Consider the following 18,732-nt stretch of genomic DNA (forward strand, 5'->3'; position numbering starts at 1 on the left):
AGCGGGACTCAGGCACTTATGCACTAAAGACACCCCAAGCCTCAATATATCATTTCCATATGCAGAGGCAGACACGGGGTGGACAAGATCGTCTCTCCTCACTCTCTCTGTTTCTCTTTATGTTCCCGCTCCGTCTCTGAGTGGTTCTGTGCAATGAATAGGGGGGAAAAAAGGAGAAATTCCGTATAGGGAAGGGGGTCCTCTGGGTCCAGGCTTGTCAGGAAGCACCTGATGTTCATGGCAGAGGCAGAGGGGGGAAAGTCCCCTGCCTGGTGGGTGGGGTGGGGCGGGGTGGGCCACACACACAGACACGCACACATATGCAATGAGCATTACCACAGAAGTCATACACACCTCTGTAAGTATGACCCCATGAACTAATGGAGGTATGTGTGTGTCTACACAATTAATTACAGGTTATCCTGCAGTGCAGAATTAATTTTAATGTTTCCATATTTTATAATCCTGAAATATGACAGTAGCGATATTTATGAACTTCTGAGCCTCAAAAACCTAAGGGGTGCGCTATGAAGTGAGAATAATAGGTCGAAATTATAATTTCACGAAGGTGGCTCCCTTTTAAACTGGCAAGATCACCATGGTAACTGATGCTTAACTCATAAACTGGTCCAGAGCAGGTTTCTGTTCAGAGTTTCAGATTAAATCATCTGTAATAAGCTCTGTCTTTTAACTGGTTCTTGTCCTGAAGATGCTCTTTATGAACAATTCTCAGTTGAGGGAAGACAGTTTATATATAAACCTGTTGAGCTGTATGTTAGTTATGTCACTGAATGATGCTGTGTAACATAATTACAGCAGCACAAACTGTTTTTATTACAGTGCCATGAGAACCAATGTGCAATCAGCTGGTGATGAGAATTTTTTTTATTTTTTTCCCCACTTGTTTCAGGTCATATTAACAGCAGTCTTTATTATCTAAAGAGCCACTTTTTAAATTCTCTATTTTCCTCTGAGACTTTTCTTTTTTGGATTTGGTATTCAGAGCTAACCAAGGCAAACTCAAGACTAGGCACCAGCAAAATTGAGAGGAAAAGGCACCAGGCTGTGGGGAAACTATTATTCATTTCCATATCATTTTTGTCAGAGCAAAGGAAGCCACTGGAGGGAGGCAAAAGAGCCGTATGTGGCTCCAGAGCTGCAAGTTGCTGACCTCTGATCCATACGCTAAAAAGATGATGAAGCAACTAATGACACTGTATGATATTTTTATGTTTGCTCCTGATTTGCTGCCAAGTCCATGTTGCACTGCTGGTATTGCGGCTCAGAAAACAGATCAGAAAAACAATCAGTATGTTGGTATTTATCATGTTTAATATTCATTCAGTAAAAATCATTTCATTCTGATTTGTCCAAAAACTAAGGTGATTTCCACGTGTCCTTCATGGCCAGCATTTTCATTTTTTTGCTATAGCAGTGTTGCGTTTTTAAAATATTTTTCATAGGTATCTATAATATCAATGTGTTCATCTTGACTGAAGTAGACACTGTGCAATGGGTCCATTTTGTACTGGACAAGAGTCAAATGACACACCAAATGTCCCTTTTTGTGCGAATGTGCACAGAGAAGAGAAGAAAGCCTGGTTAACCAAGAAAGTTGATAACCACCGTCTTGATATTATTTATCTCTGCCTGTGGTTTTAGGTTTTGTTGAGCCAGCTCAGGCAAAGAAAGCCTGACAATATTGAACTTCCTTCATAGTACAGCCTTCAGTTGTGGCATAAAAGTGATTCTGTTATGTGTGAATGAGTAACTCGCACCCATGTCAGAAAAACAAAAGTTACAGTTAAATGAAACGAGCGAAAAACAAAGAGAGAGACTGTATATATAGTAAAACATAATAACAGGAAAAATGCAATAAATCCTCTTAATAGTGTGAAAACAGTGTTTCAGTTCCAAAACACGGATCACTGCTCCTAATTTTAACTCTCTGACAACAAACAAGTACAGTTTTTTCAAGGCCCTGTCTTAGTAGCACCCCTTCCAAAATAGTAATTACTTGAATTTTTTTAGTATAGAGGCACTGTAGGACCTTTTGCTGCTACTACTTTTATGATGTTTTTTATTGATAGTGAGAAAACTGTTCTGTTACTTCAACCAAGACATTATGATCACAGTAATTTGCAGAATAATCACAAGGATTATTTTTGAATGTGTTAAATGTGGAGCACTGTGATACAATTTTAGAGAGAGTGTGTCTAATGGTGGATGTCTCTCCTTCATTTGACTTACAGGGCAGCACACTGAGGAAGAGAAAGATGTATGAAGAGTTCCTTAGCAAGGTCTCCATCCTCGGTAAGTCTGCGTGTCAAAGTGTGTCACATAATGAGGATGTTCAAAGGCGGTCCTTTGAGTTTTACCATTCGTTTCTGCATTTATGAAAGCAGCGCGCTGTCGAGCGTGTTTGCACGTGTATGCCATGTTAAGCATTCGTCTTAAACACCAGGTCAGAGAGTCCAGAGTGCAGGCAGTTAAATCTGTAACATAGTGCAACATATACTGTAGATTAGTCCACATAAACACAGGCGCACGTTGTCACACAAGGCCCATAGTGTTAGGTTTGTGTGTACAGTCCTAATCTTCTCGCACTGTTCATACTAAAGCCAGTCACACAGCCTCTGTCTCTGTGCGGACAATTAAAGAATAGGGAGTTAAGCTAAGCCTCTCTTTTCCTACAGGAATCTGGATAACACCAGCCTACACAGGCCATTGAGTTTGGAGGAACGAATGAGATTCATTCAGACTTTTAAAATGAGTTGCAATTGGAACTGACATCTCATCCCCTTCCACTTGATCGTGTGTGTGTGGTGTGTAGAGTAAGGCCATGCCCCCTGTACAGAGTTATTAGCTGGCTGAGTAAACACATACACTCAATTCAGGTCTTAGGAGAACATCCCTGCGAGATCCACTCTCTTTTCATTCACCTCCTTTCTTCCGCGCCTCCCTTTTTGACAGCCTTGTCCAGGCCTGTATTCAACACCCGCCTCCCTCCTCGAAGTGCTTTTCCTCTCCTCATTCCTTTTTCTGTCGCTCTACTTCTCTGCTCTGCCTCTTTCAATTGGAGGAGGGGTAGGAGGCGGGAGTGATTTTGTTTGTCTTTGATTTTTGAGATAGCCACAAAATTGGGTACAAGCCCTTGATGTCAAGGAGTGAAGGGGGGAAAAAACAACATGTTCTTTGTGGCATGTACACAGAGGCTTCAACATCCCAGTGGCTGATTCCCTGTGTGTGTGTAGCAAGGTGATCCAAGTGGGTGCAGGCCCTGCGAAGCGTGAAATGTAGGTTCTTTAGTCAGTACATTTGTGTATCGTGTTACGTGCCGGGCTGTTAAGGATCACTACTATAGGTCCCGCTGCCTTTAGCTCACAGCCAGACAGAGGACATTCATCTGGGGCCAGCAGACACCACGGCCCCACCAGAGAGGACACTGGACACCTCCAACCGACCAGACTTCACCTTAGTTAATCCTAAATACATACACATTTACACACACACACACACAAATAGACACACACGGGGATCAGTTACTGAGCACATCGGGAGACAATAGTCTCAGACAAAGAGATTCTGCTGCAGTTTTACGCCTCTAACTCATGTCTTAGTCAAATCAAAACACTGAATCACCCTTTCATCTAGACAAAGCTAAAGATGAGGAGTGTTTTCGCTGCAGATAAGTCACATTCCACACCAGGATGTATAGACTACTAAGATTAGGCAACAATAATCTGCTGAATCCTCAAAGATGGGATGAGGTCATTTGTCGAATCTCCTGTGCGGAGGTATTTAGGTGTCACTAGGTCCTCTTTCTATAAATATCAGTAGTTCTAAGTTACTCAAAACTCCTTTGGTTGGAACATTTTTCCCAGTGAGGATGTGTGACCGTCTGTGTTTTTGGTTTCTGTGTGAATACCAACAGCTTCTAGAAATATCCCGGGCTAACCACGTCACTGTACGTGTGGTTGGACAGTCGGAAAGACAGCTGTCGCCACCGGCTCTCAGGATCAACAAAAAACTGAAAAAGATAGATCCTATCACAGGTTTTGGCAGGACTCCTTCACAAATGGTCATTTTTTGTATACACAAGGGATTTTTTTTAAAGTATTTAGAAATAAATATCCTCTCCATGGTTTCATATTTGCTTATCAGTGAATCTAAATTAGTTTTAATGTTATAGTGGATTTAATTTAACTTGATTTAATCTTAACTTTTTTATTATTACAGATTCATACCATTAAGTCTTGTCTATGTAATGTAACATTTCACAGTAACAGTGACGTATTACAGTAAATATTAAGTTTGAGAATAGCATTGTTAGATCCTCCAAACTGTTTAGGGTGGTGACCCAAATTGGATCATGGACCTGTTTTTATTAGGTCACCGTTCAGAGTATGGAACACACACCAACACATGCATCTACTTCTGTCTTGTGCATCTACTGTTGCATTCATCAGTGTAAATAACAGTGCTCTTACTGATCCGTGTGCATTTTGCATTCACAGAGTCTTTGGATAAGTGGGAACGTCTGACGGTGGCCGATGCTCTAGAGCCCGTTCAGTTTGAGGATGGAGAGAAGATAGTGGTGCAAGGGGAACCTGGTGATGACTTCTTCATTATTACAGAGGTGAGGTCTGTGGGAGGGCCTACAGTATGTGTGTGTGTGTGTGTGTGCTTGTGAGAAGCTGTGCTGTGTAGAAAAAGTAGCAGTAGCACGAGTAGGATGTGTGGAAACTTTCTTTTACTGTCACATTTCCTGTACACGCTGACATATGGGGCCCAAGACCGAGTAATGTGTCATCACGCGGGCACTCAGGTGGCTGATGTACTTGTCATCATGCAGGGACGTTGGTGGGCTTTTTGCTCTGGTCAGAACTGATCCCAGTTTATTGCCACCAGCAGATGGACTCCCTGGTGGTGTTCCCCAGCCCCTGGCCCACATCCACAATCCCCCCCCCTCACACTGCAGGCTTTGTGGAGCTAGGGCCCCTGGCGCAGCTTCATGAAGGGCCCCCTGCCTGTCATCCTAACACACTTTTGATTAAGTCCATACTTACACAGCTTTCACCAGGGTCAAGTCAAGAGGGCCCTGTCTAGAGGGGGTGGAGTCGTTTTGTCCGTGCCTCCTACTTTACCCTCCGATTCTCAGACTTACTAAAGGTAGTCATAATGAGCACTGCATTGGTTACAGTGCGTGGGAGTGGTTAGGTGCAGTTCAGCCAGAGGAGGGTTTTATCAAAGTTGCGGAGTGATGTATTGCTCCTTATCCCTCTTTTGGCTCGCTCTCATTCTCTCACTCCACCTGTGCCCCTCCACCGTAACACTCATCCTGTCCACCCTTCTTTCACCCATTTTCTCACTCCATAATTATTCTTAAACATTGGGACAAAACTGTATTACCCTTCAGTAATACTGAAAAAATTAATGTATAACCGTCAGATCACAGTCAACTCCATCAGATGGAAAATGTGAGGGAGTTGACATCTTTCAGAATGTTGCATACTTTCATTTGACAGCGTAGTCATAGTGAGTAACCATTTTATTTTTTTTAAAGTTGCTAAGAGCCTTCTTAATGCTAATCAAAACACATTTTTGAACCATAATTCCTATTTGATCCTGATTTAAAAGGGTTAGGGAGTTGACGTGTTATGCTTGAGACACATCTGATAGCAATATTATTAATAAATTGGAAGTGAAAGTGAGATGGGATGCTTAGGGTATAGCTAACTCTTTTCATGCCTGATTGTATTAAGTTTTTGCAAAAATCTGATGGGACTGATGAAATCTTGGACACACTTTTACACCAGACATGATTATAACAACACATTTTATCTTCTATCTTCTATCTTTTATCTTCTGCAATCTACATTTTAGTGAATTGCAGAGATTGTGGTATCAAATATCTGTAATGTAAATGTGGTAATTTCTGATTCTAAATGTCATATAAGCTCACTGACTAGTGGATCCATGCTTTATAAGCAAACCAATAGCATGATGTAGCGAGCTAGATGGCTTTGCTCATTGGACAAATTTTTGAACACTGCCACTGAGTTGAAACACTTGAAAAGTGTTAATATGTGATTACTTGTTTTGGCTTCTGTTTACAACTTCAACTTAAACTCATCATTTTGAAACCTGTGAAGCACCAATAGTGGTGCACCCAGTCAGCAAACAGTGGCAGCTCCCGAGGAGGTTACTGTGAGAGCATCAGTTTTATCAGAACTGAATAATATTTCTCCATTGAATGAAGAGCAAATAAAGGCATTGAAGGCTTTTCCCAATGAAAAAGATGTTTTTACTCTTCTCCTGACCAGCTTTGGCAAGAGTTTGATCTGATTGGTTGGAGTCAGCCTGTGTTAAACGTGACAGACAGATGGTCCAAGTGTTTTTTGAAAGCGTCTGCCCTTTTCCAAATGGTTTCTAAGGATGTCTTCTTGGATGGCTCTGTGTAACAAACCATCTGGTGTGTCTGCTTAAGTAAGTCATTGATTGCAAAGAATTTTATATAAATATTTGTATAAAAATGGCAAAATCCTCCACATTGATGAGCTCATGTGTCTGTTTGGACTCTCAATAACTCATATTAGACTCTTACTAAAGTGACACTATGTGACTTTTGCTGTGTGGCCTCCAGTGTGGCCAGACACAGAGTAACAGTAGTACAAGTAGAGAAGAGTGAACTGACTCTGTAAAGTCAGTTATACAGAAACATCTATCTACATTTCACTAACATTAGCCAACATGCATTGGCCCTTGAGGGATGAATGAAGTATTTTGAATTGCCACTGGTCATACCAGACCATGTAAGGTTGTAGCAGTTTTTTTGCTCTTGAAATCAGCTTTTTTATGATATAAGAAGAAAAATGTTTTATTTCTTTTTTTTTTTTTTTTTTGAAAGTAACAGATTTAAAGCTGAAATGTGGCAGTTCAATATCAAAGACTATTTTACAAAGCCAAACAAAAAAATATTTATAGACTACACTGTATATATTTTATGCTCACCTCACATTATCCGACCAGTGTTGGTAAATTTGAAGCCTCCAATTGAAGCCTCCTGAATCTCCCGAAATCCTTTAAAAGCCACTTTGACTATGCAGAAGATGAACCCAAGTGGGGTGTAGGACACAAACATAGCAGTTATTGTAGAAATGCATGACTCATCAATCTGAGACTTGTGGATCCCAGAGAAGAGAAAGGCAAAACATGCAGAGGAATCTGGGGGATTATAGGATGGAGAGACGGAGCAGGAAGAGAGGAAGGAAGCTCATTCCAGTTTGTCGCCTAGGTCCATATGAGTCTCACACCAGACGCTATAGCTGTGTTTCCGTCAGCATATTTGTGAAGTATTGCATTAGAGAACGCTGATGGAAATGCAGAATTTAAGTTTTCACAAAACTCTTTTTTACCCGTGCTCGAGGTGTGCTAAAGGAGAAATATGTAGCAGGTTTGTGTCCAGCAATGTGAACAGCAGTCCAAACAGCGAGCTGTAAACATAGGCTGTATATTAAATATTCTGGATCTCTATTTGATTTATGTTCTATGGTTGAAACGTGCTGTTTCCTCCCAGCCCCTCCTCCTCAGACTTGAAGAAGCTCAGGCAGGTTGCAGGAACACTGCAGGAGCGCAAGACATTATAGTTTGACAATAACAAGCAGCAACCAATCCTCCATTGTAAGTTGATCACCTGTTTATAACTGACAGTTGTCTATCAATGTAAAGCTAAGCCTGTTTATCCTGGTAACAGAAGTCCACTGCTCTACACTCTGGAGTTGGGGTTCAATGACTTGCTGCATTACTCATAAACAAACACTTATTCATTTGATGATTATTCTGCAGTAATTTTAACTCTTACCACTGTGAAACTGGCATATAATCACACAAGTTACAGGCTGGAATAGAATTGTCAAAGGAGGACACCACAGCTGCAACGCTGTCAGTGAAGCCAGCATTTCAACTTTGCATGTTTCATAAATCTCTGATGACATATCATGGTCTTTTTATGATTTATTACAGTAAATATATTTTGTGTTTCTCTAATGTGTGTCATAAGAGATGGAAACGTCTTTTTTCACAGAAGTTCTGATGTAGGGATGCGGGGTTTCCACTCTGAGAGCAGAAGAAGCTGCTTCCGCTGTCAGCATTGACTGTCCCATGAAAGAATAATTACAACTTGCCCAATTAAAGAAAATTCCTGAAGACCTTTTTAGATGTTTTTTTCTCACAGATGGCCAGAGCGACTGGTTTTGTGTCTTTATTTTTTTTCTTCTTCATCGAGTTTTACTGGCAGTTGGAAAACAACTGTTTTGTTTTCCAGTGTGTGATGTGTGCTTCTTCTTATCTTTTCATTAACACACTCGGCATCTCAAAAGTTTGCTTGAAATAAGATTGCCAGTAAGATGGAAAGCTGTGAACATTATCGCAGTTTTTAAGTCAGGTTGCATGCACTCATCGTCACTTTTTTTCACCTCACTGCTGCTTCGTCTTTAATTCCATCACCCACTATTAGTGTTCGTCTCTTTCTTTAATCCCTTTCTCCTGTCTATCTACCATTTTCCTCTAAGCTTTCTCTCAGTCCCTCCCTTCCTCTCCGTCTCTCATGCGGCAGGGCCTGACTTTCCCAGAGCAGGGTGGACTGTGGTGGAATGTGTGTTGCTGACTTTCACACGGGGTCAGGAGACCCAGCCTCCCGGGAGGGAGACGAGAGAGAGAGAGAGAAAGAGAGTGGAGGATGAGTCAAAGAGGGTAGGGAGGGACATGTAGGGAGAGAGACGTTGATTCGAAAAGGACCACAAGTAAGATCAGTCTCGCCACAACTTTCCTCCGTCTCCTTCCTGTCTTTTTCTTAGTGTGCATACCTTTATTTCTTTTGATTGAACCATGTTGAGATGTCAGTGCTCTGTTCAGTCAAAACTTTCCCATTTCTCTCCTCCTCGCTCCCCCCGCCTCCTTCCTCCTCCGTCTCTTCTCACTCTTTTTGTTGTTTCTGCGGTTTTGGAGCATCAACCAAAGACAAACCCCACAATCACTAATTACATGCTGCTGATGGGGAGGATTAACAAAAGGGGAGTATAGAGACATCACTTTCTTTAGCTACCAGGGGGAATGTGGCCCTAATCAAAAGTGACATGTTTACATTTTTTTTTCTCACACTGTACAAACAAGCTTTTACAGAACTCTGGGGCCATGAAGACTCAGCCTCACCTTCCCTCGCATCCTCTCCTCCTCCCTCACGCTCCTCCATTTCCTCCCTTCTTCAGGGCTTGTGACCCCTCGTGCCCAGCATGCACGCTCTTTCTCCCTCATGCTCATACACTCAGCACCCTGTCATCTGTGGTCTCACCACCGCCACCTAAAATGATGCATATGAAAAGAGGGAGGAGCACAGACGAGGGCACTTGTTGAACATCAGAGAGGCAGATGTCAGTGAGAGTTCTGAAACATAGCGTTGAAAATAAAAAAAGCACATTGGATATGCTGCTTCTTACTATGTACATGCTTTTGGTTTAGATTTGACAGTGTAATCTTTTGCAAGTTAGAGCTAATTAATCCATGATGAATTTATTTTTATTTTTTAATTAATTAGCAACTATTTTGATAATCAATTGATTGGTTTGATTTATTTTTTTAAGAAAAAGGGAACAGTTCTCTGATTCCATCTTCTTTAAATGTGAATATTATTTGTTTCTTTACTTCTTCTTCATTTTCTGAAGGCACAGATCTGAAGTGAGTGTCATTAGGTAAATAAATAAAACAATATATAAAACAACTAAATCAGCTAAATTCAGGTGAGGGTTGCTTGTCATCTCTGCTAATACATGCATTCTTGTCTCCTCCCATCATACATCTAAACAACAACTCTAAGTGTTATCTCATATTTGCCCTTTGACCTTACATAAAAGTAATCACACTGAGGGGATCTGAAGGGTTCCTGTGGGTCACACAGACGAGAAATCCTCTGTGGGTTGTCTCCAGTATATCGACCGTTACACTTACATGTGTGCGCTGAAATGCAATTTCGTTAATGGAGCTTAAAACTGCTTTTATAGACTGAAGATCAATGCAGTTAATTCATGAAGTCATTTTTGTTTGCGAGCAAACAGACACAAGGACAGAGGTAAAGATTAACAGGTCTAAATTGAGTGAAACCATTTTTTGAGCCGTTTCCTCTTTGAAAAGCAGTCCTTAGGCTGTTGCATGTTCTCAAGAGTGCAATCTTTTTCTGTGTGTATGTGTGTGTGTGTGTGTGTGTGTTTGAATGAGAAGGTGCAGACACTGCTGGTGCTGGGTGGCCTCGTGAATGGGCTGCTCAGGATATCATCTTTCTTCCTCCATCTCTACTTGTGCCCCTCTGTATCACTCAGTCCTTGTGCCTGTTGTTGATTCACCGTGTGTGTGGTATGTGTGTTTATGTGTATGCGTGGGTGTGTGTCTGTTTGTCAGCATGATTATGGAAAAACTACCGCCCTGATATTCATGAAACTAGGTGGAAGGGTGTAGCATTGGGTTAAGGAAGAACACACAAAATTTTGGAGCAGATCCAAATCACTGGGCGGATACAGAAATTATTTTTCACTTTAACACTGCAAGATGCACGAGGTCAACTGTAAGGCCGGTGTCCCTGAAAGTGAACTGAGTTCATTGAAGATACGTGAAGTTGGGGGTGGGAATCTCTTGGCACCTCATGATTCCAATTCAGAGGGCTGTGATTCAGTTATCAAACGATTATCAATGCTTCTTGTTGCATCAAATCCTTAAGCTTTAAATGTAGGGATTTCTGGTTGGATTGTATCAATCTGCAGTTGCACACATGCCAAAACTCAAGACGAAACTTAATTTAGAATGTAAACATGAAACTATTACATTTTACTATCCAACTGATTTAGCCATAAGGAACATACAGCCTGTCTTATGAAATTGTTATAGGCAATCATAATGTTGAGAATTGTGTTTTAAATGTTCAGTTATTTACTTTTCTGCAATTGATTCATAATCTTTCAAGAGAGAATGCATTGATGTATCTAAGAATGGATTATTTCCCTCACCCCTACTTGAGCCTGTCATAATTACAGTGACCAGCATGCTACGACTAGGGCCGGATATCAGCACTCAGTACCTTTTAAGGTACCGACTGGAATAAGCCATTACCAAGTAGTACTGAAACTTCTCTAGTCAAACAATATATGCAATCAAATCTTTTTGGTCCCAGAGCTAGTAAAAAATGAGTATTTGTATGGTTTTGCTCACAGCCAATCACTGCAAATGTTACAACATTACTGCAGCTACACACAGTAGTCTGGGGTGGCGAAGTCAAGCGTGGTGTATTTGATGGAGCTGGCAGTTCAGCTCAGTGAGATGCCACCAATTAAACATAAAACATCATCCAAATGATCCTTATTGGGGTTTTTTTGTTTTGTTTTCCAAGTCAACCAAAATAAAGGTTATTGTGGGTTAGCATAGCATGCGTATAATTGTTTCTTAAAATACATTAGCTTTAACAATTATACATTCTGACTTACTTGTTTATTTCAGTCTTAACATTTGATATTTTGCACATGATAAAGTGTTTTCTGCTTTTCACAGCTGTATTTTAAGTAAGTAGAGAATAAATGCACAGCTGAGATGAAGAGGCGTTAGCTGGACACAACCATATTTTGACATGATTCCAATAGTTTTGGAAATACATCCAGAATATATTCTAGTATTTAAGATTGCAGATTTGCATATCGTATCATATGTTGGCCTTGGCTCCTCCATGTGCCCTTCTCTTTCATTCATACTTCGTGTTTGTTTTTTCTTACTCTTGCCATCGCCTGTCCCTCGCACCCTGTGTCGAGCTGCACGGCGAGGAGGATCTTCAGTGTTTATAAAGGAAATATCTGTGGAACAGAGCGCTGTCCCTCGGGTGGTACAGTATGTGATGGTTATCTGGACCACACCGGGTGAAGCCTGTTCACGAATGAACTACTGTACTTGACAGTGCTGCACTGTCTCACTTTCTTTGTTTGGACATGAAGAGAAAAGAGAGGTTGTAAACACAGGAGCTTCGAAGTCCCATCTCATCCATCTCTCCTCATTCACATCTCTTTCTCTGTGTTATACCACGTTTGCACTCAAACCACGTTTGGTGCGGTGTACTGAAGTTCAGTAAACGTGGTCGCTTCGGTGATTAGACGTGAGATTAAACATGGGAGACGGTGCAGACGAAGTGGAGTAATTTTATGGGGTTTCCTTTCTTTGGTCACTAGTGCTGCAACTAATGATTATTTCCATTATTGATTAATCTGTCGTTAAATTTCTCTATAAATTGATTAGTTATTAGGTCTATAAAATGTCAGAAAATGGTGAAAAATGTTGATCAGTGTTTCCCAAAGCCCAAGCTGATGTCCTACAATGTCTCGTTTTGACTAAAGATATTCAGTTTACTGTCATAAAAGAGTAAAGAAACAAGAATCACTCAAACCAATTAATCAATTATCAAAATAGTTGGCGATTAATTTAATAATTGATAAATAATCGATCAATTGTTGCAGCTCTATTGGTCAACTTCTGTATGTTTCCGTTCGTGCATGTGTAGCATTCATTTTTGAAGACATGCAGCAAGTATATCTCTGGTCTAACTGTATTTCCATCATCTTGTCTTTGGGGGCATTTTAAATTTGTGGAAATTATGGAAAATTGAAAAAAAATTATCCTGTAGTTTGAACAGTAAATAAACAAAGACAGTGGAGTTACTTGTCACTTAAGGTTCTACATCACCGGAGAGATAAAAAATGAGATGTGTGGACTGAAGAATTATTGATACCACCTGTTTATCTGGATGTGATCATCTCCTAATATTTGCATAACGGTAGTGGATGTACATGCATATTGATTTGCGTTTTCTTTTGCAAATTTTTCTGGAAAATCTGTTAAAGCTTCTGCTACATTTGAATGGAGACCTGAAGAGTAGAGTGTTTTTTTTTATTTTTTGTAATATTTTTATGTCTTATTGGAAAGATGAAGTGTAACTAAGGCTGGAAACACACCAGAGACGCTGCAGCACACAGTTGACACCTTAACTCATAGGTCAGCAAGGTGCCCTAAGAAAAGTATGATGTTGAATGGGAGAAGGAGAGATCAATGTGAATTTGCCCCGTGTGTTTGAATCAGTCTGATGGGATAAAAGTGTTTGCTATCCTCTGTCTCCTTGTGATGTAGACTTCGCTGCAGTCTAGTAACGCTCCTCATGCTGTGTTCACATTGTGGCTTAAATGCCACACCATATGCAACGAAAACCCTCACTGGTCAGCATAGCAGCATCTGAGTCAACCACAAAAGGGAACTGTGAAACACCAGCCTGTTTTCTTCTGCTGCTGCCGCGTGTGTATAAGGAGTTAGGCGGTAGTCTGGAGCAGTATTAGGACCCAGAGCAGCAGACGCAAGGAGCTACATGCGTGCCTTCAGCCTTGTGCTCGGGGCTGTTCACATAAATGTCCTCAGTGATCAGTTCAGCTTCTCAGACTGGCTAATCTTTAATCGCCTGGCCTAATCAGACAAATTTCATACAGTAGACAAGTGATTGTGATTGTTACTGTCAGCTCAAGCTAAAACCTGCTAAAACCACACACATATACATACAGTTTCCAAGTAACACTCACCGCTAACTTACCTTAATAGTGTGCACATATGCCTTGTATATATCTCTAAAAAGTCCAACTGAAAGTCTTACAGGCTATTTCTTTGGGTGCAGTTAATTTTCAGTGTGTTAGAATTATCTTGTTCAAAAATACAAACCTCTCATCCACGTCATGGGTGATGGAAACTGGTACAGGATTGTATGGTGGGCAGTTTTCTGCTTTGGTCAGTCACTGTCACTGACACTGTCACTGCCCCTCGCCACAGCTGAATTCACCCTGCTGTATTGTGTGTGTGGTGGTCATGGCAGTTTGGCAAAGGTCATCCCTCACACACGTCACGCCCCACTTACTCGAGCGGTATCCCCCACTTCTTCACAGCTCATTTTAAGCACAAACTCAACACAGTCACACACATATTCCTTTCACTGAAATACAGTCTCACCTTTGTATGCCAGCAGTAAAGAGCTGGCAGTTTTGGGGTTCTCATTAAAGCTCATTATATTCATATTTAGCATTATTAGCCTGGTCAGCAGAAGGAGCCGAGAGAGCAGAGACGGATTAGAGACGGTGAGAGAGTACTGGAATGGTCAAGTCTGTTTTACGGATGCGGTCCAAGACAAGCTGGGAAGTTCCCCTGCTGATTTTTTTTTTTAATCTGCTACTAACTGCAGCTGAATACATGTAAATGTCTAGACGTTAATAACACGTATTCTACCGCTGTCTAAACACGCCAAACATTTGCTCCATCACACACTAACAGCCAAGCTTATGAGAAAGTTCATATGCAAAGATAAATATTAAAAATGTGCTCATTCACACACAAAGTTTGTCAACAGCTGCAAGATAGAACATGAACTGTTATCATCTGCTGGGCAGAGTGAACGGAAATCAGATTTCCTCCGTTATACTTTTTAGATGACTCTCTCACACACACACACACAACAACCAGCGGGTGTTGGTAATATGCGTGACGTGGCTGGTCATAGAGTCCAGTCAGTCTGTCCAGCAGACATCAGCTGTTGATTTTCTCACTGTATGTGTGTACGTGCATTTTCATGCGAGTTTTCAGTCTGCATCCATCTGTGTCTCTGTTCCTTAGCGTTGCCTGGCTCTGTGAGTGCGTGTTTGCACAATAGATTATGTGGGTTAGCGACATACTAAGTGTTGGGGTGTGTACATGAAAGTGTGTTAGTGTTTTGGGGATCATTTAGGGACATTACATTGGATCTGGAGTCCTGGACAATACAGTTGTTTCCATTTTGTGGGTGATTACTGATAAAGGGGATTATGGGATGGAGACACTGAGATTCAGTTCAGCCTCTAACGGGCTTAGATGTTTGTATTTATTACACTCTGGAGGAAATAAAGCAGAACCAATCAGATTTTGTTTCACGTACCCCGCTGGAATATCTGAGTATGTGTCGTTTTGTGTTTCTGCTCGTACACGTCCCACAGAGCAGGTGTCCGTCCCAGAGAAAAGTGGGCTAAATCCTGTGCACCTGTGCTCTTATGAAGCAAAGGAATTTCTCCTCGGCTTAATCCTCCTGACAGTTTTCAGCCCCTCGCTAAATAACTCCTCCTTTTCTCTCCCTTTCCCTTCTTCCCCGTCACCCCTTCCTTGTTTTATTCCTCCCCCCTCATCCTATTCTTCCTCTCGTCTCTGTCTTTCTTTCTTTCCCTCCATCTCTCTATATTTTTGTGTCTGTCTCCAGGGAATAGCCTCTGTTCTGCAGCGCAGGTCTGACAATGAGGAATATGTGGAGGTTGGACGCCTCGGACCCTCTGACTACTTTGGTGAGTGGCTCTTGGCTGATTCCCTTCCCAGTTTGGCACCACACACAAAAAGCTATTGGTCAAAGCAGTAACTGTTTTTTATATTATAGCTATTATTTAGCATTAGCGATATAAATTGTGCAAGGAGAAACACAAAAATAGTAACTCTGGCATGTCAAAAAGCTGAGAAAGGTCAAAGGTTGGTTCACTTATGGTGCAGTATGAATAGTTTCACTTAATACTGTGCTATTTTTTCCTGAATCCCATACAGTTTGCTATATTGGTATATAACAGTTAATGTAGTAGGATAAAAATATGAAAAATTGTCACAAAAGTGTTGAAACAGCTGGATTCTAGAAGAAAGTAAATAGTGTGACTATGAAAAAGGTGGTGTAAAATTATATAATGTCCTCAGAAGCAAATTACTAAAGAAATAAATCAATAAAAGGCAAAAAATGTAACAAAAACATTATCATTATCAATTAATGTGTGGATTGCTTTCTTGATAAATGATTGATCATATATTAAAGGTACTATTTTAAACTGTTCACTGCCAACAGTGTGCTATACGAGCTAACGCTGACTTAAAAAATGAGTCTGCTAATGTCAATAAACGATTGGCACCCACACTGTACGCTCTTGAATAATTTCTGATTCTTTCCGTTCTCACTTTGTTTCCCTCTCTCCATGCCTCCATACAACTTTTTAATATCTATTTAGTGTAATTGCACTTCTTGTATGCATATGTACAGATGTCCCGTTGTACAGTTGTAGTCACAGACTCTCATAAATAATTGATAAAATTACCAGTTGACTTATATAACTATTATTATTTTCAAATTTTCCCTATAAAATTATTTTGGCCATGATAATATTGTAGCAAAAAAAATGATATTGTGTACCCTGTTTCCAAATATATGACATTTCCATTTATTTTTCAAAATTTAAGTAAAATTGTTTTAGCATCACTCCCCAAAATGGAAAAAAAATGGTGAAAATATAGGCCTCTCCAAAAGGGACAGTGTCCGTGCCTCATGACATGTATCTCTGGAAATAATTATCATAAATGTCACGTCAAGCCAAAAATTTCATCAAAACTTTTGTTTATCTTTTAAAGGTATAATCTAAAAGGTGGAATTGGAATATGAGATATAAATAAGTGATTAAAATAATATAGAAACATATATGTAAATATATATGTATGTTTATGTATGTTATTAAAATAAGGGAACCATCTCACAAAAATATACGGAGAGAATGACTCAAACTATAGATAAAGACAAAAAATTATATACATTTAATGTAAACAGATATGTAGGTTAGTTATCAGTTGTGAAATGCTTGCACAGTATTTATTGTCCATACATAAATCTTAGACTTTAGGACATTTTTTACAGATGCTCAAACTGTGCAGATTTGGAATATTCATCCACATCCCAGCTGATTGTCCTGTCCTCCTCCTCTTCCTCCTCCTCCAGGTGAAATCGCCCTGTTGTTGAACCGCCCCAGGGCAGCCACAGTAGTCGCTCGCGGTCCGCTCAAGTGTGTGAAGCTGGACAGGCCCCGCTTTGAGCGTGTGCTGGGGCCGTGCTCAGAGATCCTCAAGAGGAACATCCAGAGATACAACAGCTTCATCTCCCTCACCGTGTGACAGGTCGGCCCCTCTGGGCCCCACCAGCAGGGGTGGGTAGCATCAGCATCAGAGTTTTGGTCCGTGGGTGGGAAGTGGTGAGGATGCGGGGTAAAGGACCTGGGTTTTACATCCACAATGACAGGGCGCTCATTTCCTGCCTTTTCTTTTTTTCTCCTTTTTGCGCATTTCTTTCTTTTCTTTGATCTTGTGCACTTTGACTTGACCTGTGCTGTCACGTAGCTTTATGTCAAAAACAACATGCAGGAGTGTAAAAATCAGAGCGGGGACAGATATCATTTGACTGTAAATGGGTCGTGTTTACGGTGTGTCAACTGTATGATGCATGCTTCTAGACAGACCAAGAATGGCGTTTGCACTTTCATGAATTTATGGAAGACACAGATGAATTCAGGAAATAAGAAGGAAGGAAAGTCATGTTTACGTACAGCGGGAGGAAGTGAGTACACATTTCTTTGCTCGCTGGTTGTGGTTTGCCTTTTTTTTTTTTTTTTTTTTTTTTCACTTGTGGGTGTGCGTGGTGCCATTTCTAAGTCAAATCAGACCCGCACTACACAGACCTCTGTTCCCTAAAGCGTAGCTGTAGAGGTATGAAGAAAAATAAAGTTTTGGCTGTTTAATTTTTAGTGCTTTTTAAATGTGTTTTTGCTGCTGTTATCAGTTAGGGGTTTGTGATATGTTGCATTATGATTTGATGTGGCGTGTGCCAGCCAAATTAACCGACAAGTTGCTTTTTTTTTTTTTTTTCTCAAGAAATCTGTTCTTTGTTCTGATATTCCCTGAAGCAGTTCAGCCTGATCTATGAGCTGTGGTATTCCAAAGGCGCAGTAGTGTTATCAGTCCAGTCTACATACACACAAACAGAGTCTGAAACACACAACCATACTGTATATGCTTACACCGTCTCAGGACTATGTGAATCTTCAGCACACACACAGACACAGACACACACACAAGTCTTACCTGATGCTTTTTTAACCTGATTTTGTTCTATGTTACATTACTAGACGAAAGCTTTTGCACCACGTTAGAGTTTGTACCGTTGGGTCAAAACAGACGTTTGATTTAGCTGTTTTTAAGACATGACTTGTATGTTATAAATATATAAAAGAAAGAGGTAGAAAATATACTTGTGTTGCTTTTCCTTTGATCTACTGTAATATGTCCAAGTTGCACAACTTGACCCAGCGACTGCTGTTGTATAAAATGGGACCTTCAGAAAAGAATCTTTCTCTGTATCTCTTTCTTTCAACTATCAAACCATCTTGAGCAAATAAAGATAAGCTTCTGAAATCCTCTTGATTCGAGTCGTTATTTTCTCTTGATCAGCCCCTCCTTGTGTGTGAGAATGTGACTATTTTTCACATTTTTTCCCCTTCGTTTATCCCAACTTCTGGCATCCGCTCCTCCTCTCCTGACTGGAAGCCTCTCTCTTTCCCTTTATCTCATCTCATGCCCACATCCCAACCTCCCCTAATTGCTAAATCTCTATTAATCTCCTGTTTCTTTCTCCAAAGTGCAAACTGTCCTCTTCAATCACACTTTTCACAATTCTTCCCACAGGTACCTCCTCTCTGTCCCGGCCTCCGTCCACTCTCCTCTGCTCTCCATCCTTCTCACATTAAGCCAAGTGTCAGTCATCTGTCAGCCGGAGCTGTCAGAAAGCCTCACAGCTCCTCC

The 18,732-nt window shown here is 40.7% G+C and overlaps 1 protein-coding gene across 2 annotated transcripts in view; it reads left to right on the plus strand.

Moving 5' to 3' along the window:
• The window catches only part of prkar1b (protein kinase, cAMP-dependent, regulatory, type I, beta), an 82,562-nt gene extending 64,217 nt beyond the window's left edge, over positions 1-18,345 (plus strand). For both annotated transcript variants that reach the window (XM_084744458.1, XM_084744459.1), the window contains 4 exons: positions 2,253-2,313; positions 4,518-4,639; positions 15,341-15,422; positions 16,880-18,345. In XM_084744458.1, the coding sequence (XP_084600584.1) occupies positions 2,253-2,313; positions 4,518-4,639; positions 15,341-15,422; positions 16,880-17,052 (438 nt within the window). In that variant the 3' untranslated portion in view covers positions 17,053-18,345. The remainder of the gene's footprint in view (positions 1-2,252; positions 2,314-4,517; positions 4,640-15,340; positions 15,423-16,879) is intronic.
• Positions 18,346-18,732: the final 387 nt, after the last annotated feature.

Source organism: Lutjanus erythropterus, chromosome 19, assembly GCF_056507025.1.
Source record: "Lutjanus erythropterus isolate fLutEry1 chromosome 19, fLutEry1.hap2, whole genome shotgun sequence".
In the NCBI taxonomy this organism is placed as follows: domain Eukaryota; kingdom Metazoa; phylum Chordata; class Actinopteri; order Lutjaniformes; family Lutjanidae; genus Lutjanus; species Lutjanus erythropterus.